The 27,910-nt window shown below is 42.1% G+C and overlaps 1 protein-coding gene across 1 annotated transcript in view; it reads left to right on the plus strand.

Annotated features, from left to right (window-relative positions):
- LOC125458092 (ran-binding protein 17-like) overlaps positions 1-27,910 on the plus strand; it is a 1,334,110-nt gene that overhangs the window by 1,298,097 nt on the left and 8,103 nt on the right. Inside the window, exon 26 of the mRNA XM_059650767.1 lies at positions 26,392-26,490. Coding sequence (XP_059506750.1) covers positions 26,392-26,490 — 99 coding nt within the window. The remainder of the gene's footprint in view (positions 1-26,391; positions 26,491-27,910) is intronic.

The raw sequence follows: 27,910 nt of genomic DNA on the forward strand, positions 1-27,910 counted from the left end.
ACTATTTCTGAAACGCTGTTGAGAGTTTCACGTGGGAGTCCTGAGGAATCTCTGACATAGCAGACTCCAAATTTCCCTCTGCCTGGAACTCTTCAGAAATATTCATTTAAATCGGAAAATTCTGAAGATTCCACTGAAGTTACGTAAGTAGCTGCCCAGAAGAAAATGAGACTAGTAAAAATTTAGTTTACCTCCTGGATAACTATTAAACTGAAGCCCCAGTTAACCCTTAATTCTCCCTTCTTGAAACCCTTTACGCTCCGCAGATCCTGACCCACCCCTTCCCTTGCTCCAGACCCAATGTCCCCTTCCCTGCTGTGGTCCTGACAGACCTGTTCCCACCACCATTTTCCCCCCATTCCTAGTTCATATTGACTCCTCCCTTCCCCTACTCCGGACCTGATGACTCCTTTGCTGACTGCACACCTGATGTCGTCCTTCCCTTTCTGGGCCCAAAGTCCTCTTCCCTGCTCAGGTCCTGACACCTCCCCCTAGTTCAAGCCCAAAACACTGCCTGTCTGCAAGACCTGATCATTCACAAGCCTTAACATGCTTGTCCTGTTCTGAACTTGACACCACCACCTCCTCCATTCCCCAGAATGCAAACTGCCTCCCCTACATCAGGAATTGAAGACCTTTCCCCTGCCAGTGGATTCAACATCCTCCCACCCCCAAGACCCCATACTTCCCTGTCTCCCAGGACCCGATACCTCCCTCTTCCTAACCCCTACCAAACCTGCCATCTCCCTCCCACCACCACTGCCCTTAACACTCCATCACTTACCTGGTCCCCTTGCCTCTTTACATCCTGGCACTCTATCCACCGGGTATCTGCCCTTCTAGTACCACTAACCCTACACTTCATTTGTATACTTACTCATTAACAGCAGCTGTTAAGGTGTGTGAGTGATTCTAAACCTTTAAATGTCAGAATATACTGACTGACTGCTATGAAAATGTAGCATGTTATTTCTTCCCAAATTCGTTCTGCATTTTAAGGGACCTGCCAAAATGAAAGTTTGGATCTGCATTTCCGAAGGAGCCCTAAACAGAATCTCTCGCCAGAAATGCAGGACTCATTTGTGGTTTAAAAATAGAGTAGTAGAACGGGAATCTGAGTGAGACAGACATTCCTTAAAAAATCCAGCTGAATCCTCTCTACACTTATCCTGTCATGCCTTGTAGAATTTTGTAGGTTTGTGTAAAAGAACCTACCATTCTTGAAATTTTGGAAAATACATGCCCAGTTTCCGCAATCTCTCCTCATGGGAAAATCATGCTTGCAGAAATTAATTTGCTGAGCCTCCTTTGTATGCCCTCTATGGCAAGTCTATCTTTGATAGAATCATAGAATCCCTACAGTATGGAAACAGGCCCTTTGGCCCAACAAGTCCACACAGACTCACTGAGCATCCTATCCAGACCCATCCCCCTATAACCCACTTAATCTACACATCCCTGAACACTATGGGCAATTTAGCAAGGTCAATTCACCATGCATATCCTTGGACTGTGGGAGGAAACTGGAGCACCTGGAGGAAACCCACGCAGACAGAGGGAGAATGTGCCAAATTCAACACAGACAGTCACTCAATCGAGCCCAGGTTCCTGGTGCTGTGAGGCAGCAGTGCTAACCACTGAGCCACTGTGTCACCCCTAAGATCCTTAGATCTTTCCTTAGATAAGGGGCCAAAAGCATGTCCAACATCAGGTGTGATGTCACCAAGGGTCTGTACAATTGTGGCAAGACGACTTTATTTTGAAGTCCTTTCACAATGAAGGCCAGTATTGTATTTGCCTTCCTTATTGATTGTTGCACCACAAGTTCGCTTTTAGTGACTCAAGAACAAAAGCCCATCTAGTTCACTAATGTTCTTTAGGGAAGGAAACTGCAGTTCTTTATCTGATCTGGCCTACATGTGACTCCAGGCCACAGCAATGTGATTGACTCTCAATTGCCCTCTGAGAAGTTAGGGATTGGCAATAAATTGGGCCTAGCCAATGAGGCTGTCATGCCTTCAATGAATAAAGAAAAAAACGACACAGACACCAGTGTTTCCCAAACTCTCACCATTAAAAATTAATAGCTTTATATTACATCTACGATGTTCTAGGTGATTTACTTAGACCGTCCAAGTCAGCTTGAAGCCTCCTTACTTCCTCCTCACAACTTACATTCCCACCTCTGTTTTATGACAACTGCAAATTTTGAAATATTTCAAATGATCCCTGTATTCAAATCATTTCTATAGATTGTAAATAGCTGTGATCTGAGAATTGATCCTGGGATGCACCCCAAGTAACAGCCTATAATCCTGAGAAATACCTGTTTATCCCTAATCTCTGTTTTGTCTGTTTACCTATTCGCAAGCTGTACTAATATATTTCTCCCTAACACAAGTGCTGTAACTTTGTTTACTAAGCTGTATGTGGGACATGCTTAAAGCCCTCTAAAAATCCAAATATTTCCACAGTCTCCTTTATCTTGCTCTAAGTAACTAAGTCAAAAAAATTGCATTTTCATAAATCCATGTTGACTCTGCCCAATTTTACCGTTATTTGCTATGCATCCAGTCAACGCATCCTTTATAATAGATTAGAAGCAGCTTCTCCATTATCAATGCAAACTTACAATTCCATTGTCTCTCAGGTACCCTTCTTATACAGTGGGGATATATTTGCTGCCTTTCAGTCAGCAGGAACATTTCCAAAATCTGTAAAATTATGAGAGATAACCACCATGACATCCATAATCACAAAATCCACCCCTTTCAAAGCCCTGGCATGTAGCTCATCTGATCCTGGGGATATGCCCAATTTGAGTTCTGATTTCTTTATGAATAATACAACAATATTTCAGCTGAATAACAACACCCATCCAGTGTTGGGTAACCGGATGCTATCACACATGCAGATCCCATGTCAGATAACTGGATAATGTCAACCACACTGGTCATGTGTTAGATAATGGGATACTATCACCTACTCTGATCGTGTATGAGATAACCAGATACTATCACCATATTGCTCCTGTGTTGGATAACCAGGTACCATCACATACATTGATCCTGTGTGAGATAACAGGTGCTATCACATACATTCATCCTGTGTTAGCTGACTGATTACTATCACATATCTAATCTTGTGTCAGATAACCAGTTACTATCATGCACCTCATTCTGTGTAAGATAACCGATTACAATCACACACACTCATTCCGTGCCAGATAATCAGATACTACCACCCACATTGATCCTATGTTAGACATTTGGATACTATCACACACACTGATCCTCTGTGAGATAACCAGATACTACCACAGACTCAGGTCCAGAGTCAGGTAACCAGATATTATCGACCACACTGATCTAGTGTTAGATAACTGGATACTATCAACCACACTGATCCTGTGTTATATAAATGGATATTATCAGCTACACTGACCTTGTGTAAGTTAACGAGATACTATCGCACATATTGATCTTGTGTGAAGTAACCAGATGCTGATCCTGTGATCCTATAACTTGATAACATCAACTAAAGTTCTGATTTTAAATGTCTGTCCATTTATCCTGCTTGAATTTCTACTTCTATATCCAAAAGTCAAAGTCAGCAACAGGCCATACCTTAGTCAAAGTCAAACAGTCAAATTGCCTGGGCTCTCATGCACATTATTTACCTGCTTGTAGCCTGTGATATTTACCTGCTTATAGCTTGCACAGCCCCCATCTTCACAACACTAAGGGGAGAAGGGAAATCTGTCAAACTAAAATCTGGTTGATGCTGCAGTCTGTAAAGTGTGAAGTGCTGGCACATTGGGGCAGTTTGTTTTGCTGCTGAGCTTTCCTTCTGACTTGTAGCAGCCAGCCCAACCCAGCCCGGCCTAACCACGCAACAGGCGGAGCAGATGACATAATTAGACAATGCCAAATTGAAAAGTACAGTTAATGGAGGAGCTTACAATGGAAAATTTGATTTATATGGATGCGGGCAAAAAAAAATTGAATGTGACACCACATATGTCGCTGTGGATTACGAGGAGGTTGTTAGGCCAAAATGTGCCATTACCTTTGACAGAAGCCACATTTTCAGTGCTGGTTTAACTGTCTGCATTCACATTACACAATCTTCTAAATCTGACCCTTTCTTTGTTTGTACAGAGAATTGATGCAAATTTGTTTTCATTGTTCCAATTCTCACATGAACCCCACACATCCTCCATAGCACTGTGTCTTACTGATGTATGATTGAACAGAACTTCCAGCTTTTCTTTCCCTGTATGATGGGATCATTCTCCAAATGTGAATTTTGGCAGGTTTGACTGTGGAGCCATGCTAAAGGTATTTATTTTTTTCTAGGTCTCCTCTTTGAGATTTTTTAATGGCTACTATAAGATTTTTGGTGGTGATTTTCTTTTTCAGGGTTGCCTTTTTCAGTTTCCCCATCTGAGTCTATGTACACCAGCACAATGCTGTCCACTTAGAATGCAAAACAAGAAAGAGAAACCATTTCCACAGTAAAATGAAGATATTATCCCAACTGTTCTAAATGAAAAACTGAAAGAATACGGACGCTTGAAATCAGAAACAAACACAAAAACCAGGAGTTGCTGGAAAAAACTCAACAAGTCTGGCAACATCTATTGGGAGAAATCAGAGTTAACATTTCGAGTCCAGTGACCCTTCTTCAGGGTTCCAACTATTCTCTTGTTTGAAGACCCACTCTCAAGATTGCTGTACCATATGAAAGCGTAGAATTATGGGGCAAGTGTTCATACTGTAAAGTGCCATATGGGAAGCACTTGATTTCAATTTATTAGTTTGTTCCTTGCTGATTGTTCTTGTGCTCTTTTGTAAAAGTCAGTGAGTATAGGGGAGCATGTTCTCTAATACTGCTTTTTGATGAGCTTGATCAGGCCAAAAGCTACTTAAAGGAGCTGCGCAAATTGTTAAAAATCAGCAGTTTTGCTCATGAAGTTTTGATTAAGCAGATCACAATCTCTTTTAACACTGATGTGAAATAATCTGTGCAAGTTGTAGGCAGTTCTACACTTATAGGACTGTGACTTGATTTAACTTCTCGTAGAATCACACAGCATGGAAACAGGCACTTTGATACAATTTGTCATTCCCAACCAGGTTTCCTAAACTGAACTAGTCCTATTGCCTGCGTTTGGCCCATATCACTGTAAACATTTCCAATCCTTGGTCACATTAGAGAATATCATATGACAGGCCGGAAACATGGCTAACAGCACAGTAGAGTTACACTGTTCTGAGTTTGAATCGGCAGCTTCCATTCCCCATCCTACAGGATGCAAAATTCCATAGAACTGAAAAAACATATCAGTATGTACCCAGCCGTAATGACATGATCAGCCCACAGAGACTGTCTGAGAACATCAGGCAACTGTGCCAGACATGCTTTATAGGAGTCCATCCATGTTATTGCAACTGTACGATGGCTCCACTATGCAAGTACCTGACTGCCTCTGTGGAAGGGTGAAGCTGCCTTGGGTGCCCTGGTACAGCAGATGATCAGTTATTCCTGGATATGTGTTCAGACCCATGTCCATCACTTTGGCCATGGGTGCTCAATATTAATGGCAAGAGGAATGGGGACCTTGACCTCCCTTCAAATGTTCCTTCCTCTCAAGAAGGCACCACAGGAAGGAGGAGTGACAGACAGGCACCTAGCAGCTTCATTTCAGGATATTCATAGTGCCTTTACCTACCCCCTGCCTTGGACCCCTATTCCTGACGTAGGTCAAGCCAATGAGGGTGAGCCTGCATTTGAGAGGGAGATGCTCAACTGCCCAGCATCCTCTAGGCCTAAATACGCCAAGGGACAACGAGTGGAGTCTTCAAAGTCTGCAAGGCCATTCACACAGCAGGCCCCACCATCCCAGCTGTACAAGTTAGGCCGTTTCTATACATAACGGCAAGGAGAGAAAGAAGTAAAAAGCTTTCTGTGTACAAGTAGAATTTTCAGACATATATATTTACTTGCCTTGCTACAACATCTGCTGAAGTCCTGTAATCACAATAAAATTGAGTAAAATGATACAATGTGAAAGGGGATGTCAGGACTGTCCTATGAGCATGCATTGACTTGATTTTAGAATGATGAGAGGAGTTCTGATTGAAACATAAAATTCTAACAGGGCTGGACAGACTAGGTACGGGGAGGATATTTCCTTGGCTGGAAAGTCTAGAATGAGGGACATAATCACAGGATATAGGGTGAACCATTTAGGACTGCAATGAAGAAACGTTTCTTAGGTACGAAATGATAGATAATTTGTTTTCGACATTAAGGACATCAGGGGATACAGTGAGAAAGTGGGAATGTGGCTTCAGAATAGAGGATCAGCCATGATCCTACTGAATGATGGGGGCACCTAAAAGGGCCTATTGGCCTATTTCACTTCCTAGTTTCTGTGTTTCTGTTGATGTTAAGGTTAATGTTATTGTTGTCTTTTATTTCAAAAATGTATCTTATTCATGAAATGTCTGTAAGTTTAAAAAAACACAGGTTTGTACAGATTTCTCAGATAATACAGTTAAACTGTCGGCACAACATTGTGGGCTGAAGGGCCTGTTCTGTGCTGTACTGTTCTATGTTCTATGTTCTATGTTCTAAATGGACTGTCTTCAGACAGCACAAGGGTGTACTGTTTTGCAATCACCAAATTCTGGTTCCTGTCTCATAAGCAACAAAGTGAGTGACTGTCATTAACCTTACCTGTCAGTGAACTACACACCTATAAACTGGGGATTGCAGCTAAAGCACTACAGAAACATTTCAAATAACAAACAAAGACAGGAATTAGCATTGTGGAACAACCCACAACAGATGGACTGCAGTGGTTCAAGAAGGCAGCTCACCATCACCTTCTCAAGGGCAACTAGGGATGGGCAAGGAATGCTGGCCATCCAGCGATGCTCACATTCCCACAGATGAATAAAGAAAAAAAATTCAGTACTATGATGATGACACTCATGACATTTGCAGTAACCCAGAAGAGAGCCACACATATTATTGCTGTACTCTGGCCCATTGGAAAAATATACAGTTACCAACTCCTCCTTCTTTGTAGGTGATGCTTACCACATTGAGATTTTATGGCAGAGTGGATTTTCAGATCAATATGGTTCCAACTGTGTGACTAAGGCACTTGAGTGACTTGGGGGCACTGACTGTAACCCAAGCCTTACTTCCCATTCTTCTAATCCTGATTATACTGTGATCCCTGTGACCCCAATTACACTTTACCCTCCCCATTTTGGTTATGTCCATTTATATCACCATTTATGTGCCTACTTTATGCCTGGAGCCCACAACTCTCAGAGTGTTATACTCTTTCTGACTGTCCCCATATTGAGGTCACAGTCACCCTGACATGCCTTAATGCTCATCCTGCCTCCTCCCCAACTTAGAGACTGTATTGTTCCCTCTGTGACACTACCAAGTCCCACCGTTCTATCTCAAGATGCCCCCATTGCTGAGACCATTTCCTCATAACGTAATACAATGCGGCCAGTTCCCAGATTTGAGCGACGTGATGCCTCGACAACACCATGACTGCAGCTGAAAAGCCCCAGGATTATGGCAACAACCCCTGGCACCCACAAACCAGCCCCTTAGAGTGCACCACAGCCCATCCTCCAAACTTACTTGACAGAACAGCTCTTAATTAATGACATCACAGCTGTGAGCTCTACCAGATTTCAGACAGATGACCCAAATTGAAAGGTACCTGCTTAGTTTTTACAGGCAGGCTTTTGCAGTGTTGAGTTTGGTAAATTGATTGGGAAGGAGTAATTAATACTATAAACTATATAACTAATGAAATGTAAATAAGCTTCTCACCACCTGATAGTGAGAATTCGAAGGACTTAATTGAGACAGATTTTCTCCAGGGGGAGAATCTGATTTTTGAATTCTTGTCCAGTTAGGTCATCACATTCATTGTTATTCACGTTACCTCAGAGAAGGGAAAATCGCATCCTAGAATTTCTACTGTTCTTCTCAGACACTAGTTGTGACTATGAGTAGCTCTGCCGGAAGGGAGCTATGCTCCATATTCAGTGGCTCCAGATTCTTCAGGTCTCTCTGGGCATTCAAAGTATCCTGACCTTATTAAGTGGATTTTGCTACTTGTTAAGTCATAGGTTAGATGAAAGCTATACCATAGGAGAGAGATTGGAGGAAGGAAAATTTACTGGGTCAATCTCACTTAACAGAGACATCTGTTAGTTTTAGAGATACAATCAATTTCAGTGTCCACTGAATTCAGTCTTCCTATCTGAATGAAAAGAGAGAAATAACCTAAACAAGCAAAATGTGAAAAAAATTTAAAATTACATCTAAATATAGCTACAGTATTAAAATAATCCACTTTCTAAATTTTATGTGAAGTGATTGCATGCATTTAATTACAATAGAAATGGTCCTAATTTGCTTTTGATAATGTCACCACATCATGATCTTGAAACAATTTCCTGACCTAACACCTTTAAAAAGCTGGCAGCTAATTTATCCCTCATTAAAATCCAGTGTTCATACTGCACAACCTGCACTAATTGTATTCCCACACAATGCTGCTCCCCTCTTTATGTGGCTTTTGACAATCAGCAGTGTAATGAATCGGGCAGGTTATGTGAAGAATAAGGTAAAAGTTCAACCCAAGAGTCCAGAAATTAAATTCGTTATGAAGAAAGCTAGATAAATATACGTGCAACTACTTAATAAGTGTCTGTCTTAAGCTGACCTGCTCATTCGCTCTCATTATTACTCCATTCCCAACTGATGATATGTATAAAGAAGGATTTGTATTTATAGTGTTTTCACAACCTCAGGACACCTCAAAAGCACTTTACTACTAACGGAAGTACTTTAAGTATAGCCACTGTTACGATGTTGCAAACATAGGAAAATATTCAAGAGTTACCCTAGGGGAACCTTCCCATAGCTGAATTATCCAGTCTTCTTGCAAAATTACAAGGAATGTCAATCTGAGAGGAATAAAACTTTTATCCCATGGAAAATTATCTTTGAGTTTTTTTTTGTTTTATATTCCTCCATGAGAAGACCAAAATCAGGAGGGCAAAAACAGGATGTAACTTGGTTTTGGCAAATTGGGTTATGGAGAATCCAAAGGGATCCTACAAATACATTGAGGACAAAAGGGTAATAAGGGAGAGAATAGAACAAAGAAAAAAGAAAATTAAACAACAGGAAGAGGCCCTTTGGCCCTCGAAACCAGCACCGACATGCTGCCTGTCACAGCTAAAACCCCCTACCCTTCCAGGGACCATGCCCCTCTGTTCCCATCCTATTCATGTATTTGTCAAGACGCCCTTTAAAAGTCACTATCGTATCTGCTTCCACTAACTCCCCCGACAGCAAGTTCCAGGCACCCACCACCTTCCGTGTAAAAGGTTTGCCTCATACTTTACATTTAAACCTTACCTCTCGCACCTTAAACCAATGCCCGCTACTACCAGAGATATCAAGGTGTAGAGCTGGATGAACACAGCAGACCAAACAACATCAGAGGAGCAGGAAGGCTGACATTTCGGGCCTAGACCTTTAGGCCCAAAACAGATGCCTTCTTGCTCCTCTGAGGCTGCTTGGCCCACTGTGTTCATCCAGCTCTACACCTTGTTATCTCAGATTCTCCAGCATCTGCAGTTCATCCTATTTCTGAAACAATTTTAACCCCCCTACTAACTGACTGTTCTACCCTGGGAGAAGGGTACTGACTGCTCACTCTGCCTCTGCCCTTCATAATCTTGTAGATTTCCATCAGGTCGGCCCTGACCTTCCGTCGTTCTATTGAGAAAAACCCAAACTTTTCCAGCCTGTCCTCATAGCTAATACCCTCGATACCAGTTAATGTCCTGGTAAATCTTTTCTATACCCCTCTCCAAAGGCACCACATCTTTGTGATAGTGTGGTGACCAGAATTGGACATAATATTCCAAATGCGGCCGAACTAAGGTTCTATAAGGTTACCTGTCAATTTTTAAACTCAATGCCTGGCCATATGCCTTGTTGACTATCTTCTCCACCTGTGTTGCCACTTTCAGTAACCTATGTACCTGTACACCCAGATACCTCTGTCTATCAGTACTCTTAAGGGTTCTGCAATTCACTGTATATTTTCCATCTGGATTCGACCTCCCAAAATGCATTACCTCACATTTTTCTGGATTAAACTCCATCTGCTATCTCTCTGCCCAAGCCACCAACCGATCTATATCTAGGACCCCTTAAAGATCAGCAAGGCCGCCTATGTATGGAACTTCAGCAGATGGGTGATATACTAAACAAGTATTTTGCATTAGTGTTTACTGTGGAGAAGAGCATGGAAGATAGAGAACATGGGCAAATAAATAGTAACATCTTGAAAAATGTTGTAAAACGCATAGTTGAATAAATTCCTGAGACCTGAGCAAATGTGCCCTTGAGCTCTGTGGAAAGCTAGGGAAGACATTGCTGGGCCCCTTGCTGAGATATTTGTATTATCAATAGCAACAGGCGAGGTGCCGGAAAACTGGAGGTTGGCTAACGTGGTGCTACTATTTAAGAAAGGTGAGAAGGAAACTCCAGGGAACTATGGACAGGTGAGCCTGATATTGGTGGTGGACCAGTTGTTGAAGGGAATCTTGAGGGACAGGATTTACAACTATTTGGAAAGACAAAGACTGATTAGGGATGGTCAACATGGCTTTGTAAATGGGAAATTGTGTCTCATGAACTTGATTGAGTTGTTTGAAGAAGTAACAAAGAGGATTGATGAGGCCTGAGGGCAGAGCAGTGGACGTGTTCTATATGGATTTCAGTAAGGTATTCAAGAAGGTTTCTCATGGTACACTGGTTAGCAAGGTTAGATCACAAGGAATAGAGGAAAAAGTAGCCATTTGGATACAGAACTGGCTCGGAGGTAGAAGTGGTGGTGAAGGGTTGCTTTTCAGAATGGAACCCTGTGACCAATGGTGTTCCACAAGAATCATTGCTGGGTCCAGTTCTTTTTGTTATTTATATAAATAATTTGGATGTGAACATAGTGGGTATGGTTAGTAAATTTGCAGATGACACCATAATTGGGGGTTTAATGAAAATGATTAAAATAAAATGAAAATGAAAATTTAAAATAATAAAAATAAAAATAAAATTATGACTATTGCATGGGGCATAATTTTAAGGTGATCGGAGGAAGGTATAGGCAAGATGTCAGAGGTAGGTTCTTCACACACAGAGTGATTTGCATGAGGAATGCGCAGCCAACAGTGGTAGTGGAGTCAGATACGTCAGAGACTTTTAAGCAACTCTTGGATAAGCACATGGAGGATAGTAAATGTAGGGTATGCAGGGTAGTTTGATCTTAGTAAGATAATAGGTCGGCACAACATCATGGGACAAGGGGCCTATACTGTGCTGTACTGTTCTATGTTCTATAGTGGACAACAAAGAAGGTTACCTCAGAGTACAACAGGATCTTGATCAAATGAGCCAAGGATTGGCAGATGGAGTTTAATTTAGATAATCGTGAGGTGCTTCATTTTGGAGAGGCAAACCAGGACAGCACTTATCTACTTAATGGTGGGTCCTGGTGAGTGTTGCTGAACAGACACCTTGGGATGGAAATTCATAGTTCCTTGAAAGTGGAGTCACAGGTAGATTGAATAGTGAAGAATGTGTTTAAGATGCTTACCTTTATTGGTCAGTTCATTGAGTATAGGAGTTGGGAGGTCATGTTGCAATATACAGGACATTGGTTAGGCCATTATTGGAATTTAAAATACAAGTCTGGTCTCCCTGCTATAGGAAGGATGTTGTGAAACAGGAAAGGGTTCAGAAAAGATTTACAAGGGTGTTGTCAGGTTGGACGGTTTGAGCTATAGGGAGCAGCTGAATAGACTGGGGTTGTTTTCCCTGGAGCATTGAAGGCTGAGGGGTGACCTTATAGAGGTTTATAAAATCATGAGGGGCATGGATAGGGGGGATATAAAAGGTCTTTTTCCCAGGCTGGGAGAGCCCAAAACTAAAAGGCATAGGCTTAAGATGAGAGGGGAAAGATTTAAAAGGCACCAAGGGGCAACTTTTTCACATAGACGGTTGTGTGTGTAAAGAAGTGCAACAGGAAGTGATGTAGGCTGGTACAATTACAACATTACAAAGGAATCTGGATAGAAAAGATTTCAAAGGATATGGGCCAAATGTTGGCAAATGGGACTAGATTTATTTAGGATATCTGGTCAGCATGGACGGGTTGGATCGAAGGGTCTGTTTCCATGCTGTACTTCTCTATGATTCTATGGCTCAAAGGAAGCATCTGAGGAAGCAGTACTTATTCCTCATCTGTAATTGCCCCTGAAAATACGGTGGTGAGCCATCTTATTGAACCACTGCAGTCTACCTGGTATAGGTAGACCCACAGTGTATTGGGAGATGATCTGGCCCAGTAGCAGTAAATTAACAGCAATTACAGTTCCAAGTCAGTTGGTGTTTGTTTTGGAGGGAAATTTACTTCTGTTCTTCTTGTGCTTCTAGCTCATAGAAACTTACTGGTATGCAAGAATCTGTGGAAGAAGATGTAAAGGCAAACAATGTCCTTCATGACAGAGGAAGTGATGCTTGAGGCAATGGATGGGTGCCAGTCAAGTGAACTGTTATGTCTTGGATGGTGTTGATCCACTTAAATGTTGTTTAAGGTGCATTCATCCCAGCAGATAGAGAAAATATTTTGAGACATTCTTGATAAGTGTTTTTTCAATGGTAGGCAGAGTTTGGGTAGTCAGGAAGTGAGTTAAATCTGTAAAATTCCCAGCATCTAATTTCAAGAAAGGTCACAATACACTTAAAAACACTATGCATATCTTGTTCATATCTTAAGTGAGAATTTAAATTGTCTGAATTTTAGAGAGTTTGTTTAATTTTAAGGAGGTTGCATATTATGATGTCACTTGTTCCAATCAGAATAAAGGTGATTTGGTAATTCTGGTGTTAGTCTCATTGAGGGCACACACAACTGTCAATGATTTAGACAGTCATCTAGATTCTAGCTTGCTGTCTCCCCACAGATGTTGCCTGAACTGCTGTGATTTCCAGCACTTTTTGTTTTCAATGCTGTCAATGACTGGATTAATTTCGGGCAAATCATTTGTATTTTGTAACAATCATCTATTTACTGCCTTACTGCTGAAGAAATACTCAGTTTGTATTATGTTACTGTATTCACTGCATGTTCTTCAAGAAATCATTAATTTCTCAAATCTTTGACCCGAAATATTTATTTTCTGTTTCCACAGATGATGCCAAATATGCTGAGCATTTCCAGCAGACTGTGCTTCACTTTCTGATTTACAGATTCTGCATATTTTGCTGCTATTCTAAAGATTTCAAAAAGCTTGCAATATGATTGTAAAAAGTTTAGCTTCTATCCTGTCGCTAACCAACGGAATTCTGTACTTGTCCAGCAAGGCAAGAGTTAAATACTGGCAGTCAAACTGAAATTGATAGAATACATTTCTGGAGAGATGGAAAAGAACTTTAAATGTTATTGCTTATTTCTTTGAGAAGGTGACCAAACAGGTAGATGAGAGTAAACCGGTTGATGTGGTGTATATGGATTTCAGCAAGGCGTTCAATCAGGTTCCCCACAATAGGCTATTGTACAAAATGAAGAGGAATGGAATTGTGGGAGACATAGCAGTTTGGAGCTGAAATTGGCTTGCTGACAGAAGACACAGGGTGGTAGTTGATGGGAAATGTTCATCCTGGAGACCAGTTACTAGTGGTGTACCGCAAGGGTCGGTGTTGGGTCCACTGCTGTTTGTCATTTTTATAAATGACCTGGATGAGGGCGTAGAAGGATGGGTTAGTAAATTTGCAGACGACACTAAGGTCGGTGGAGTTGTGGATAGTGACGAAGGATGCTGTAGGTTGCAGAGAGACATAGGTAAGTTGCAGAGCTGGGCTGAGAGGTGGCAAATGGAGTTTATTGCAGACAAGTGTGAGGTGATGCACTTTGGTAGGAGTAACCAGAAGGCAAAGTACAGGGCTAATGGTAAGACTCTTGGTAGTGTAGGTGAGCAGAGAGATCTCAGTGTCCATGTACACAGATCCTTGAAAGTTGCCACCCAGGTTGACAGGGCTGTTAAGAAGGCATACAGTGTTTTAGCTTTTATTAATAGAGGGATCGAGTTCCGGAACCAAGAGGTTATGCTGCAGCTGTACAAAACTCTGGTGTGGCCGCACTTGGAGTGTTATGTACAGTTCTGGTGACTACATTATAAGAAGGATGTGGAAGCTTTGGAAAGGGTGCAGAGGAGATTTACTAGGATGTTGCCTGGTATGGAGGGAAGGTCTTACGAGGAAAGGCTGAGGGACTTGAGGCTGTTTTTATTCGAGAGAAGAAGGTTGAGAAGTGACTTAATTGAGACATATAAAATAATCAGAGGGTTAGATAGGGTGGATAGGGAGAGCCTTTTTCCTAGTATGGTGACGGTGAGCACGCGGGGGCATAGCTTTAAATTGAGGGGTGAAAGATATAGGACAGATTTCAGAGGTAGTTTCTTTACTCAGAGAGTAGTAAGGGAATGGAACGCTTTGCCTGCAATGATAGTAGATTCGCCAACTTTGGGTACATTTAAGTCGTCATTGGATAAGCGTATGGACGTACATGGAATAGTGTAGGTTAGATGGGCTTGAGATCGGTATGACAGGTCGGCACAACATCGAGGGCCGAAGGGCCTGTACTGTGCTGTAATGTTCTATGTTCTATGTTCTATGCTTCCAATTCATTTTTGCAGTGTTCAGTTAAACACCACCTAATGTGAAACCAAATTACACAGTCCACAAAAATCCTAAATTCCTAGTGAGGTATTTAATCTCAGCTATAATTATGTCAAGGACACTCAACTTGCCTGTAATACTCCTTGAGCTAAGCAGTGGGGAAAATAGCTGGAGTCCCTATTCTGGTCACTCATCATATCAGCCTGTGGTCTCACACGGACATTCACAGTCTTGACTTCACTTGCTGGAGGATACCACATAACCATATCTGAACAAGAGGCAATTGCTTGAAGAAACAAGGGGAGGGAAAGCAGATGTCACATTGTAATGAAATGTGAGGCTGGATGAACACATCTCAGGAGCACAAAAGCTGACGTTTCGGGCCTAGACCCTTCATCAGAGAGGGGGATGGGGGGAGGGAACTGGAATAAATAGGGAGAGAGGCGGAGGCGGACCGAAGATGGAGAGTAAAGAAGATAGGTGGAGAGGGTGTAGGTGGGGAGGTAGGGAGGGGATAGGTCAGTCCAGGGAAGACGGACAGGTCAAGGAGGTGGGATGAGGTTAGTAGGTAGCTGGGGGTGCGGCTTGGGGTGGGAGGAAGGGATGGGTGAGAGGAAGAACCGGTTAGGGAGGCAGAGACAGGTTGGACTGGTTTTGGGATGCAGTGGGTGGGGGGGAAGAGCTGGGCTGGTTGTGTGGTGCAGTGGGGGGAGGGGATGAACTGGGCTGGTTTAGGGATGCAGTGGGGGAAGGGGAGATTTTGAAACTGGTGAAGTCCACATTGATACCATATGGCTGCAGGGTTCCCAGGCGGAATATGAGTTGCTGTTCCTGCAACCTTCGGGTGGCATCATTGTGGCAGTGCAGGAGGCCCATGATGGACATGTCATCAAGAGAATGGGAGGGGGAGTGGAAATGGTTTGCGACTGGGAGGTGCAGTTGTTTGTTGCGAACTGAGCGGAGGTGTTCTGCAAAGCGGTCCCCAAGCCTCCGCTTGGTTTCCCCAATGTAGAGAAAGCCGCACCGTGTACAGTGGATGCAGTATACCACATTGGCAGATGTGCAGGTGAACCTCTGCTTAATGTGGAATGTCATCTTGGGGCCTGGGATGGGGGTGAGGGAGGAGGTGTGGGGACAAGTGTAGCATATCCTGCGGTTGCAGGGGAAGGTGCCGGGTGTGGTGGGGTTGGAGGGCAGTGTGGAGCGAACAAGGGAGTCACGGAGAGAGTGGTCTCTCCGGAAAGCAGACAGGGGTGGGGATGGAAAAATGTCTTGGGTGGTGGGGTCGGATTGTAAATGGCGGAAGTGTCGGAGGATAATGCGTTGTATCCGGAGGTTGGTAGGGTGGTGTGTGAGAACGAGGGGGATCCTCTTGGGGCGGTTGTGGCGGGGGCGGGGTGTGAGGGATGTGTCGCGGGAAATGCGGGAGACGCGGTCAAGAGCGTTCTCAATCACCATGGGGGGGAAGTTGCGGTCCTTAAAGAACTTGGACATCTGGGATGTGCGGGAGTGGAATGTCTTATCGTGGGAGCAGATGCGGCGGAGGCGGAGGAATTGGGAATAGGGGATGGAATTTTTGCAGGAGGGTGGGTGGGAGGAGGTGTATTCTAGGTAGCTGTGGGAGTCGGTGGGCTTGAAATGGACATCAGTTACAAGCTGGTTGCCTGAGATGGAGACTGAGAGGTCCAGGAAGGTGAGGGATGTGCTGGAGATGGCCCAGGTGAACTGAAGGTTGGGGTGGAAGGTGTTGGTGAAGTGGATGAACTGTTCGAGCTCCTCTGGGGAGCAAGAGGCGGCGCCGATACAGTCATCAATGTACCGGAGGAAGAGGTGGGGTTTGGGGCCTGTGTAGGTGCGGAAGATGGACTGTTCCACGTAACCTACAAAGAGGCAGGCATAGCTGGGGCCCATGCGGGTGCCCATGGCCACCCCCTTAGTCTGTAGGAAGTGGGAGGAGTCAAAAGAGAAGTTGTTGAGTGTGAGGACGAGTTCCGCTAGGCGGATGAGAGTGTCGGTGGAGGGGGCCTGGTCGGGCCTGCGGGACAGGAAGAAGCGGAGGGCCTTGAGGCCATCTCCATGCGGAATGCAGGTGTACAGGGACTGGACGTCCATGGTGAATATGAGGTGTTGGGGGCCAGGGAATTGGAAGTCCTGGAGGAGGTGGAGGGTGTGGGTGGTGTCACGGACATAGGTGGGGAGTTCCTGGACCAAAGGGGAGAAAATGGAGTCCAGATAGGTGGAGATGAGTTCGGTGGGGCAGGAGCAGGCTGAGACGATGGGTCGACCAGGGCAGGCAGGTTTGTGGATTTTGGGAAGGAGATAGAAACGGGCCGTGCGGGGTTGGGGAACAATGAGGTTGGAGGCTGTGGGTGGGAGGTCCCCTGAGGTGATGAGGTCATGAATGGTGTTGGAGATGATGGTTTGGTGCTCGGGTGTGGGGTCATGATCGAGGAGGCGGTAGGAGGTGGTGTCGGAGAGTTGGCGTCTGGCCTCGGCGATGTAGAGGTCAGTACGCCATACTACCACTGCGCCACCCTTGTCTGCGGGTTTGATGGTGAGGTTGGGGTTGGAGCGGAGGGCTGCCCGTTCTGCGGGGGAGAGGTTGGAGTGGGTGAGAGGGGTGGAGAGGTTGAGGCGGTTAATGTCTCGACGGCAGTTGGAGATGAAGAGGTCGAGGGAGGGTAGGAGGCCTGGGGGTGGTGTCCAGGAGGAGATGTCACATTGTTTTGGTTCTCAAGTAAACCCAGGCCTTTCCTTACCCAAAATCCATACACTCATTCACACTTTTCAAATGCATTGAGACTAAGAGTGGGTGGCATCGTGGTAATATCACTTGACTCTTAATTCAGAGGCCCAGGCTAATGTTCTGAAGACACGAGTAAAATCCCACCATGGAAGCTGTGCTTTTTAAGTTCAGTTAATAAATTTGCAACATGAAGCTGGTCTCAGTCATGGTGACCATGACAGGTATTGTTGATTGTCATAAAAACCTACCTTATTCTTGGATGCCCTTGAGAAAATAAAACCTGCCTTCCCTAAGCAGTCTACCTACAACTCCAGAGCCACAGCAAAGTGATTGAACCTTAGCTGCCCTCTGAAAAGCAAGCGAGTCAGTTCAAAGGCTATTCGAGATGGTCATGAAATGCTGGCCTTGATCATGATGCCCACAGCACCTGAAATAATAAAGAACTGAAATGGAATGGAAGCAACGCCCACAGCATTGTTGGTGAGCACAGTATATGCACTATCATTTCCATTGAAATTGACTCATCAACAGAAATTGTGAATCAAATCAGGGATATTCTGGTCTGTGCGATTTAGCCACTAAGGAGGAAGATAAGAATCTCTTTCTAAAATGCGGAGTTAAATGTGTCAAAAATTGTCAAAACAAGTCTCTCTGGTGCAATTATCTGTGGATGTGTATCAATAGCATGCTGTCAAATGTAGAGAGTAGAAAATATTGGATTTTCTGCGACTGTCATCTCTTCAGTCGATATCAGTTGGGTCAAAGTTCAGTCTAATGAGGTCATTATAGGAAAAGTGAGTGGGTGTTTTGACAGGACATTCAAGCTGCTAATGTGACCTTAGCTCTTGAAAGATGAAGCATTTAAAATTGAAATATATCTCCCCCGATGGCTTTGTGAAAGCGATGTTGCAGTCCTTTGTCTATGCTGAATTTGCTGGTTTCAGTTGTGGTATTGCATTGAGGGTAATCTGTATGGGGCAAGCAATATGAAAAACTATCTACTCAGCCAATCCTTCATCATCCAATCATACTGTAATACCTGATAGGGACAGGATAAGGTTATTGTGGTATGTGGGATGAGTGCTCTGCCAACCCTTTTCAGATAAGAATCAATTCAATAATCTCTTAAGGATTGACACTTTGGGCCAAAGTTTTGGCTACCGAGTTGTAGCTGAAGATTGGAATTATCCATCTGACGAGGCCTACTTTGGTAAAAGTGCATTGTAATGTGAGATTTTCGCCTTGAGTATGGAGATGAAGGGACCCAGGTTGTGGGATTAAGTTCCATATTAACAGATAGAAAGAGTTTCTACAAGTATTTAAAAAGGAAAAAGTAAATAAAGTGATCTTTGGTCCTCTGGAGAGTAAGTCTGGAGAATTAATAATGATAAGGAAATGGATTAGCATCTATTTTCACTGTTAAGGATATAAACAACATCCCAAAATGTTGCAAATCAGGAGATGAAAGGCAGGTTGGAACTTACAACAATTTCAATCACCAGGAAAAAGGTAGTGAGAAAATAATTAGATGTAAAACTGACAAGCCCCCAGCACTTTATGAAATTCACTCCAGAGGCTTAAGAGAAGTGGCTGATGACATCATAGATGCATCAGTTTTCATTTTTCAATATTCCCTAGATTCTCAAAAGATCCCATCAGAATTGGAAAATAGAAAATGTAACTCTTCTATTCGAGAAAGAAGGAAAACAGAAAGCAGGAAAACAGCTACATGTAGCTTAACATTTGCAGGAGGGAAAATTTCTTATTGACGGGGTTGAAGCACAGGACTTCGAAAACCTCAATGCAAATTGATAGAGTCAGCATGGTTTTTGAAAGGTATTGTGTTTGACTAATTTACTGGTGCTCTTTAAGGAAGTAACAGCCAACTTTGCTAAAGGCGAACCTGTTCTTATATGTCCAGTAGGCATTTAAAGGTACCACATCAAAGATTACTACACGTAATGAAAGCACTTGGTGTGCTATGGATAGAGGATTGGTTAGGTGATAGGAAACAGAGACATAAGTGGGTCATTTTCAGGTTGACAAGATATGGCAAGTGGAATTCTGCGGGGATTGATGCTAGAGTATCAACAAGTTACATTCTATCTTAATGACTTCGGGGCTGAATGTGTGTTTGCTAAATTTATTGTTGGCACAAGGATGGATAGAAAGGTGGGTTATAACGACAAAGTAGAGAATCTGCAAAAGAATATAGAGAAGTTACATGAGTAGATAACAATTTGACAAACTGTTCATTATATATGGGAAATTGTGAACTTGTCTCCTTTGGTAAGAAGAATAACGAATCAGCACATTACTTAAATGAGGAGATAACATGCAGAATTTGCAGAATTCTGAGATACAAAGGGGTCTGTGTGTATTTGCACGTGAATCACAGAGTTAATGTGCAGGTGGAGCAAATAATAAATAAGGCAAATGGAGGATTGTTTATTGCAAATAGGATGGAATATAAAATTCAGGATATTTTGCTAGACTTGCAGAGGGAACTGATGAGATCACATCTGAAGTACTGTGCATGTAGTTAGTTTCTATATTTAAGAAGGGATATAACTCCATTTAGAAGCAGTTCAGAAAAAGGTTTGCTCATTGAAACCTGGTATTGGGAGTTATCTTGAGATGAAATGCTGAACAGGCTGATCCCATATCCATTGAAATTTGGAAGAAAAAGATGTGATCTTATTGAATCATATGAGATCAAAGGGATTTTTGCAAGGATGAGAGGCTGTTTCCCCTTTTGGGGAGACTAGAACAAGGATGCATAATTTGCGCACATTTGAACATATATAAACGGAGGTAAGTGAGGAGATTTGGCCCCTCAAGTCTGCACTGCCATTCAATAAGATGGTGGCTAATCTTTAAATATACTAATTCCACATTCCCATCTACCCTGATTACCTTTAATTCCTTTATTGAACAAAAATCTATCTACAGAAAAAGGACAAAAACTGCAGATGTGGAAATCAGAAACAGAAACAGAAATTACTGGAAACACTCAGTAGGTCTGGCAGCATCTGTGTAGAAAAAGCAGAATTAAAGTATTCTGTCCAGTGCCCTTCTTTTTATCCAGTTCTATCTTAAAAATTACATCTACCCATCAGCCAAAGATCCACTTATGCAAATTCAGCCGACCAATCAGTCTCCTTCACCATGAGCTCATACTTACAGCAATACTTCTTATATTATCACATATTAAATGCCTTGAATTTCCAAATACAGAATGTCTACATGCTCCTTTTTATCCATAGTGCATGGTAGCCCTTCAAAGAACCCCAATCAATTGGTTAAGCATGATTTCCCTTTAACAAAACCGTGTTAATTGATAATAACACTTCACTGACTAATGTATAATTAATCTCGATAACCTTCAGTTTTTCCAACTGCTCGACTATACTCTCATTAGTAATTGATTCAACACCTTTCCCGTGACAGATGTCAAACCAACTTGCCTATAGTTTTCTATTTCCTGCCTCCCCCTCCCCCCAACACACCCCACATATCTCTTCCCTTTTAAATTAGTAGGGTTACCTTTGCTACTTTCTGGTCCCTTGGAGCCATTCTTTTCTCATCTCCCATTAACTCCATATTCTAACTCTCCAGAGGCCCAATATTTACTTTACTTACTCCTTTCCTATATAAATACCTGTATAAATGCTTGCTATCCATTTTCACATCCCTAGTTAGCTTCCTTTCATACACTAATTTCTTCATCCTGAATTTTTTAATGCTATTGTCTGCCATTCTTTGTATTCTGACCAAGCAGACCCATCACTTATCTTTGCACAGTTATATTTGATGCTTAACCTATCTTTTTTGGTTAACCATGAATTGTGGCCCTCCCTTTAGAATAATTCTAGAATGTACTTCTTCTGTGTATTCTGAAATATCCCCTTGAATGTTTGCTACAGTGTCCCTGTAAATCTATCCCCTACTCTAATATGCTAGCTAACTTCAGCCAGCTCAGCTTTCATGACTACATAGTTGACCTTATGTTTAAAACGCTAGTTTAATAACCAGTCTTCTCCCTTCCAAACAGAATATAAAATTCCATAATATTATGTTCACTGCTGCCTAGTTGTGCCTTTACTCTGGTGACATTAATTAATCCTGTCACATTACACAATACCAAGTCTAGTATAACCTAGGTAGGTAGGTATCTATTAGGGAAATCAAAAGCAGAAATATGGAGTTGATGCCACAATCAGATCAGGTATGATCTCATTGAATCATGTAGCAGGCTGGAAGAGCTGATTGACCTACTACTCATGTGTTTGTAAATTGGGCCCACTGTCCCCAGAATCCAATGCTAGGAGGACATGGGACAGGTGAGGGCTGAGACAGGCTGGTTAGAATACCTATCTGCATTTTCTTATTACTGGTTGTTTTAGAAGAGTTTAGACTATATAATCCTCAATCCTAGGATCCCATAAACTCCCACCTACCCAGCAGAACCTTTTGTACCCTCCTTACCTATTCAATGCCAACTTACCCCACTCACTAATTCTTCAAGGGTTGGTATTCTGGCTGCCAATTTTAAAGATTCACAGAGTCTTTCAACCCTGTGGAAGGTCACTCCGCTCCTTGATCAGTTTGCAGTGAGCTTCTTTACTTTGGGTGTATGCCCATTTGTATTTGCCTTTGTATTTATAAGTAAAGAATGACTGCAATGAAGAAGGAAGAACCTCCTCTCAGCACCTGTAGGGGCTGCATCCAACATAAGTTAGTACCAGGAGAAGCATAGAAAAAATTAGCTAAATAACTCAAGTAGATTTATTGTACTTATCTCTTATTGTGCATAGTTCTATAAACAGTGATGCAACTGCTGCTTCCTATTGTTATTAGTTTGAATCATTCTTTTGTATTTTTAAAGATGAATCGATATCTGAATCGGTGTCAAACCATAAAAATATGTTCACTTTTGTGTTCATCTCCAGAAATGGAACTGAATTAGGCCTGATTGGAAGCACATAGCAAGCAGCTAGCAAGACAAATGATTGAGAGACCTTATTATCCTCCTGCCCAATCAATTCCTAGAAAGCTGCATTTTATTTCCTGTAGTGTACTTTTGTCCTAAGTACAGCAGTTGATGGAATCTGTCACAGTAACATAAATGGATCCCCTTCTATTTTTATTCAAGAATGAGTCAGAATTGTCTTTTCTTGCATTGCAATATCATACTACATATTTACAAAATATATTGCTTTGTCCACTTGATGGGAGTTTGGAAGGAAAGCCCAAAAGACTGATTCAAAACCTTAAACAGTATAAGATTGTCATATTTGTTGATTCTCACAAAGTACTGGTCTAAGACCGGACAGTATTTACATAGCTGTTTACCATGTTGTGTATCTCAGTGGTATCATTCAGTGAACTTGTTAAAGGCCAGTGAATGTTGTTATATAGGCAGCAGATGTCGATTTTCAAAGCAGTTTCAATCTTCAAAAGCATTGTTTTCTCAATTAAATCCTTCTCAAGAGAGTTAGATTAATGGCCAACTGGGAATGAGGTTGGGAAAAAAAATGAGTATTTAGAAATAGTTATGAGCATGTGCACCATGAAGATGCCTGCAGTGAGGAGGAGAAGGATACAGTTTTGGAGGGATTGTTAGTTACTGATAATAGCCCAGTGAGCCAGCAGTGTAAGCACACTCTAAGAATGGTGAAAATACAGATATTGAACACTGGAGATTGCTAATTGTTGTGGAATTTGCAGATTGAGGAGTAAGTGAACATTTATGCGAATTTTTTCAGGAAATTAAATGAAGTTAGTAGGGTTTATTGTAGATCATACATGTGCTATGGGTAGAATAGATAAAAGTTCCTGAATGACATTTTTTCTTCCACAGCAGTGGTTTCCTGGTCTAAAATAAGTACAAAAGAGATTAAAAGCTGGTGAAATTGAAGTATAAAATGTTAGCACTTAATACTTGATGTCTACTGTCAGCTTCTTGAATGACACCATCACTCATTCATTCACAATTTGTACAGATTGGCAGACTTCCAACTACAAAGTTCATCCATCAACATCAATGACTCCATCCTTGATGGCAAGGGCTCCACCAGCCTAGGACCTTACCTGTAGAATTCTCTCTCCCTCTCTTTCTCTCTGGCCTCCTGGGAATTCTCCCTCTCATCTTCTCTGCCTCTCTTACTCCCCCTGTAATTCTCTCTCTAATCTCATCTACTTCCCCTCCTTCAAAATCCTCAAGCTTTTGGTCACATGCCCTAATGTCTTTTCATGCATTCAGCACCATAGTTTATTTCATAATTGCTGCGGTGAAGTACCTGTTTTGCTATGTTTGACGCACAATATTATGCGAGATGTTGTTGCTCCTTGCATTTTCAGTGCACCATGTCTTGAGCTGACTCATTGCCCCACTCATATGTTACATCATTTATCCACAATTCAACTGAGAACATAAACTAGAATAACAAACGATGTGGGAAGCAAAAGGTAAACGGAATAAAAGGAAAATAGCAAGCATTCATGTTGAGGTGCCAAGATTCAGATCTGAAATTATTCTTGTATTAACCTAGTGTCAGCTTGAGATACAAGTTTAAAACGAAGCTGAAGAGAAGCTGAAAAGATTCTGAATTCCACAGAGGTTGACTGACTTTAACATGGATGGTCCTTTTTGCTTTCGCTGCCAAACAGCTGTATTACATGCTGACCTTTGTAATACACGTCCAACTTCCACCTTGTGGGTTGGACAATGAGTAAGAGATCTATTCTACAAAGTTACCATACAAGCTGCGAAAGTGAATGTTATCATCATGTAGTTGACCAGCAATGCTTATATGTGAGGCTTCTTTGCAGTGGAAGTCTTGCTCTCTCTCTACCTTGTTAAACAGGTCATTTTTGCAGTTAAATATTGAGGCAGGAGCAGTTTTTAATTGTTGTACTCATAACATGGATGGCAATAAGATGACTGTAGATAAAAAATTTCCTGTAGGTCTTATTTCCAGAGCAAGCTGGCAGGCAGAATCACAGTAAAAATTAACCCAGTAGAAGAGATAATGGGAACTGCAGATGCTGGAGAATCCAAGATAATAAAGTGTGAAGCTGGATGAACACAGCAGGCCATCAGCATCTCAGGAGCACAAAAGCTGACGTTTCGGGCCTAGACCCTTCATCAGAGAGGGGGATGGGGTGAGGGTTCTGGAATAAATAAGGAGAGAGGGGGAGGCGGACCAAAGATGGAGAGAAAAGAAGATAGGTGGAGAGGAGAGTATAGGTGGGGAGGTAGGGAGGGGATAAATCAGTCCAGGGAAGACGGACAGGTCAAGGAGGTGGGATGAGGTTAGTAGGTAGGAAATGGAGGTGCAGCTTGAGGTGGGAGGAAGGGATGGGTGAGAGGAAGAACAGGTTAGGGAGGCAGAGACTGGCTGGGCTGGTTTTGGGATGCAGTGGGTGGAGGGGATGAGCTGGGCTGGTTGTTTGATGCCGTGGGGGGAGGGGATGAACTGGGCTGGTTTTGGGATGCGGTGGGGGAAGGGGAGATTTTGAAGCTGGTGAAGTCCACATTGATACCATTGGGCTGCAGGGTTCCCAAGCAGAATATGAGTTGCTGTTCCTGCATCATTGTGGCACTGCAGGAGGCAGTAGAAGAAACTGCTTTCGATGTTTTCTTACAAGTAAATTAGTTTTTAACAACAATGCCTATTGTGCTTGCAACCCCTCTATAGTCAGATTTAAATCACCAATTTTTAACATTTTCGACTTGTTAGTGTTAGACAGTTTCTAAAGCAGATCTTTGTTCTGAATCCTATTCTTTTACACTGAAGCTGGTCACTGTGTTATCAGTCTGTTTTCTTTAAAGTTGTCATAAAATTGATTTCAAAGATAAATGCATACCCATTTCTGGAGGCTTTATCCCAGGCTGACAACATAGTGAGGTATTAGTGACATTTGAGATCACACGATGCCAGATGGCAACCCATTTAAATATAGTTATGTTTATTTCTAAAATTGGCACATGTTGAAAGAGACTGCATTTTAAAAGCATAGCCATGCGCAGTCACTTGGAATGAGGTGTTGCATTGCTTTTAAGGACAGTTGTCATGCATCAGGCATGATGGTGAGCGTTGAGAGGCTGTTCAGTGATACAAGGCCTGACGTTGTCTTTGCCTACTCCCCACGCATATACACTTTACAAAATAAGTGGGAAATTATGCTTTGAGTGTCAAGGAAGGAAAGACAGCAGAGATGTGGATTTGTACTGTTTTGTGATACAAGAGAACAATGAGCTGGCATAGGTGATGATGAAGTTAAATAGATCTCCTATAGCACAGATATCGGGTGGAGAATCAGAGTACAGCATGGCATATTTGGATCCTTTGAATGAACAGAATAAAGGTTTTGCAAGGAGGAAAGGCCATGTCAATGTCAGTGAAAGGTAAGATAATGTCAAAAATTAAATATGGTATTATACAAGCCACCAAGTGAAATATATATGCACTGGCCTTGCTAATAAAATACTTTTTCGCACAAGGTACTAGAAACAGTTACACTATAACATTTCTTTCACTCCCAACTGACAAACCTTACAGTGCAGCATTAATGGCACTGTCTCTGTGTGACTTTGTGGTTGCACCCCATTAAACTAGTTTTATTCATTGATGAATCCCAATACTTTCTTTGATTGCACTCTACCTTTCCCAACTGTTTCATCTGTCATTAGTCTGTAAGGAACAAGGCAGATGAGGAGGTAGACCATAAAGCAGTGATAGCCAGGTTGGTTATTAAAGTGCTGTACAGTGGTGGCTTTATGGCTGTATTACTGGTCTGCTCTGTATTTTAACCTCTGTTCTTCCTGATTACAGATGCTGTCCATTCTAATGAATTGCATTATATTCGAAGACTGTAGGAATCAGTGGTCAATGTCACGCCCACTTCTGGGACTGATACTTCTCAATGATAAGGTAAGTAAGGCTTCACAGAACAGAATATGACCGACAGACCTCAACAGCAGTCTGGATCACGTTTACTGATAAATATAAGTATCCATTCAGCTTCACATCCCAAAGTTCAGGTTCATGCCCACTACCTAGTCTGCAATGAGATGCGTTGATTAGTATTCTGTTTAACTACTTGGAATTTCAAATACCATAATGCCTTCCCTAAGCCAGCTATTCTCCAGTATAAGTATTTTCAATTTTCATTGCCCATCGTAGTCTCATGTGCTCAAGTTTAGTTGAGGTGTCCAGTGACAGCTTCTTGTTTAGTCATTTACAAGGAGAATTGGGGAAGAATCTCTGCATGGATTTTCTCTATATCTTGTGTACACTTTAAGATCAGTAGAAATCTTAGAGAAGCTACAGTGACAGAAGATCATGACCAATAGCCAATGTCAATGAACCAGTCTGAGTCTGTGTCCTTGTAAAAGTACTAATTAGGAACATGACTAACCCAATAGAACACCCCTATTCACAGTCAACCTCCTGTTTTCAGGACACATTCACAGTGCACACTATACTGGCAGGAAAAGCAGAACAGCTTAACATTGTGATTGAAATGTAAATGTGTTTCAGATAAATTCTTCACCTCTACCAAAAATGAAGCAAAGAGATAAGATGAAGATGATAGAAGAGAAGAATAAATGTAAATACAATGTGAGATGTCTCATCATTCACCTCCCTTGAATGACCTAGTTTTGTCGTAGTGGATTCAGTATCTTTAACATTATCTGCTTCATGATGATTTGCATCCAAGTGCAATGAAAGATAGCACTACTTTTAAAATGATTAAGTGAGCGATAGAGGATAGACAGTGTTTCGCAATAGTAGGTGACATCACATTATCATACTTTATGGATCACTGCAATCTTTCACATATTTGATAGCCTAATAATTTCTATCCTGCGTAAACCAATGAATCATCCCCCCTCCCAAGTATAAACAAAAATCTGATTTCTATGCTTTGCCGACATTCTTCATTGGATATAAATAAAATAGGCTGTAATCTTTCTGCGTTTCAAAAGAAAGCAATCTGTTATGATTAACAAAACTGTTTGGAGTTGTTAGTGTTTCTCACAAGGTGCCAGCCCTATTCTCAGTTTCCCCAAAACTAACCAAGAAACGAGGAAGGCTCAAGTAATTGACAGCAATTGTAGTTATTATCTATGCCTGAATCGGGCTGAAGAAATTAATGTTTTCATTTTGATGCATATTTCTTTTCTTTAAGAGTTTTCAGGAGGCCAGCTTTCATTTATTTGAAATGCTGGCTGGCAGACCATTGCAGCTAAGCCAGAGGTTCTAAGACTGTATCCCACAGAGCAGGCTTGCCATTTTACTTGCCTTTGAGCCCCACCTACAGCATCCATGTTTGAGAAGCTGCGCAGAG

This window comes from Stegostoma tigrinum, chromosome 13, assembly GCF_030684315.1.
Source record: "Stegostoma tigrinum isolate sSteTig4 chromosome 13, sSteTig4.hap1, whole genome shotgun sequence".
In the NCBI taxonomy this organism is placed as follows: Eukaryota; Metazoa; Chordata; class Chondrichthyes; order Orectolobiformes; family Stegostomatidae; genus Stegostoma; species Stegostoma tigrinum.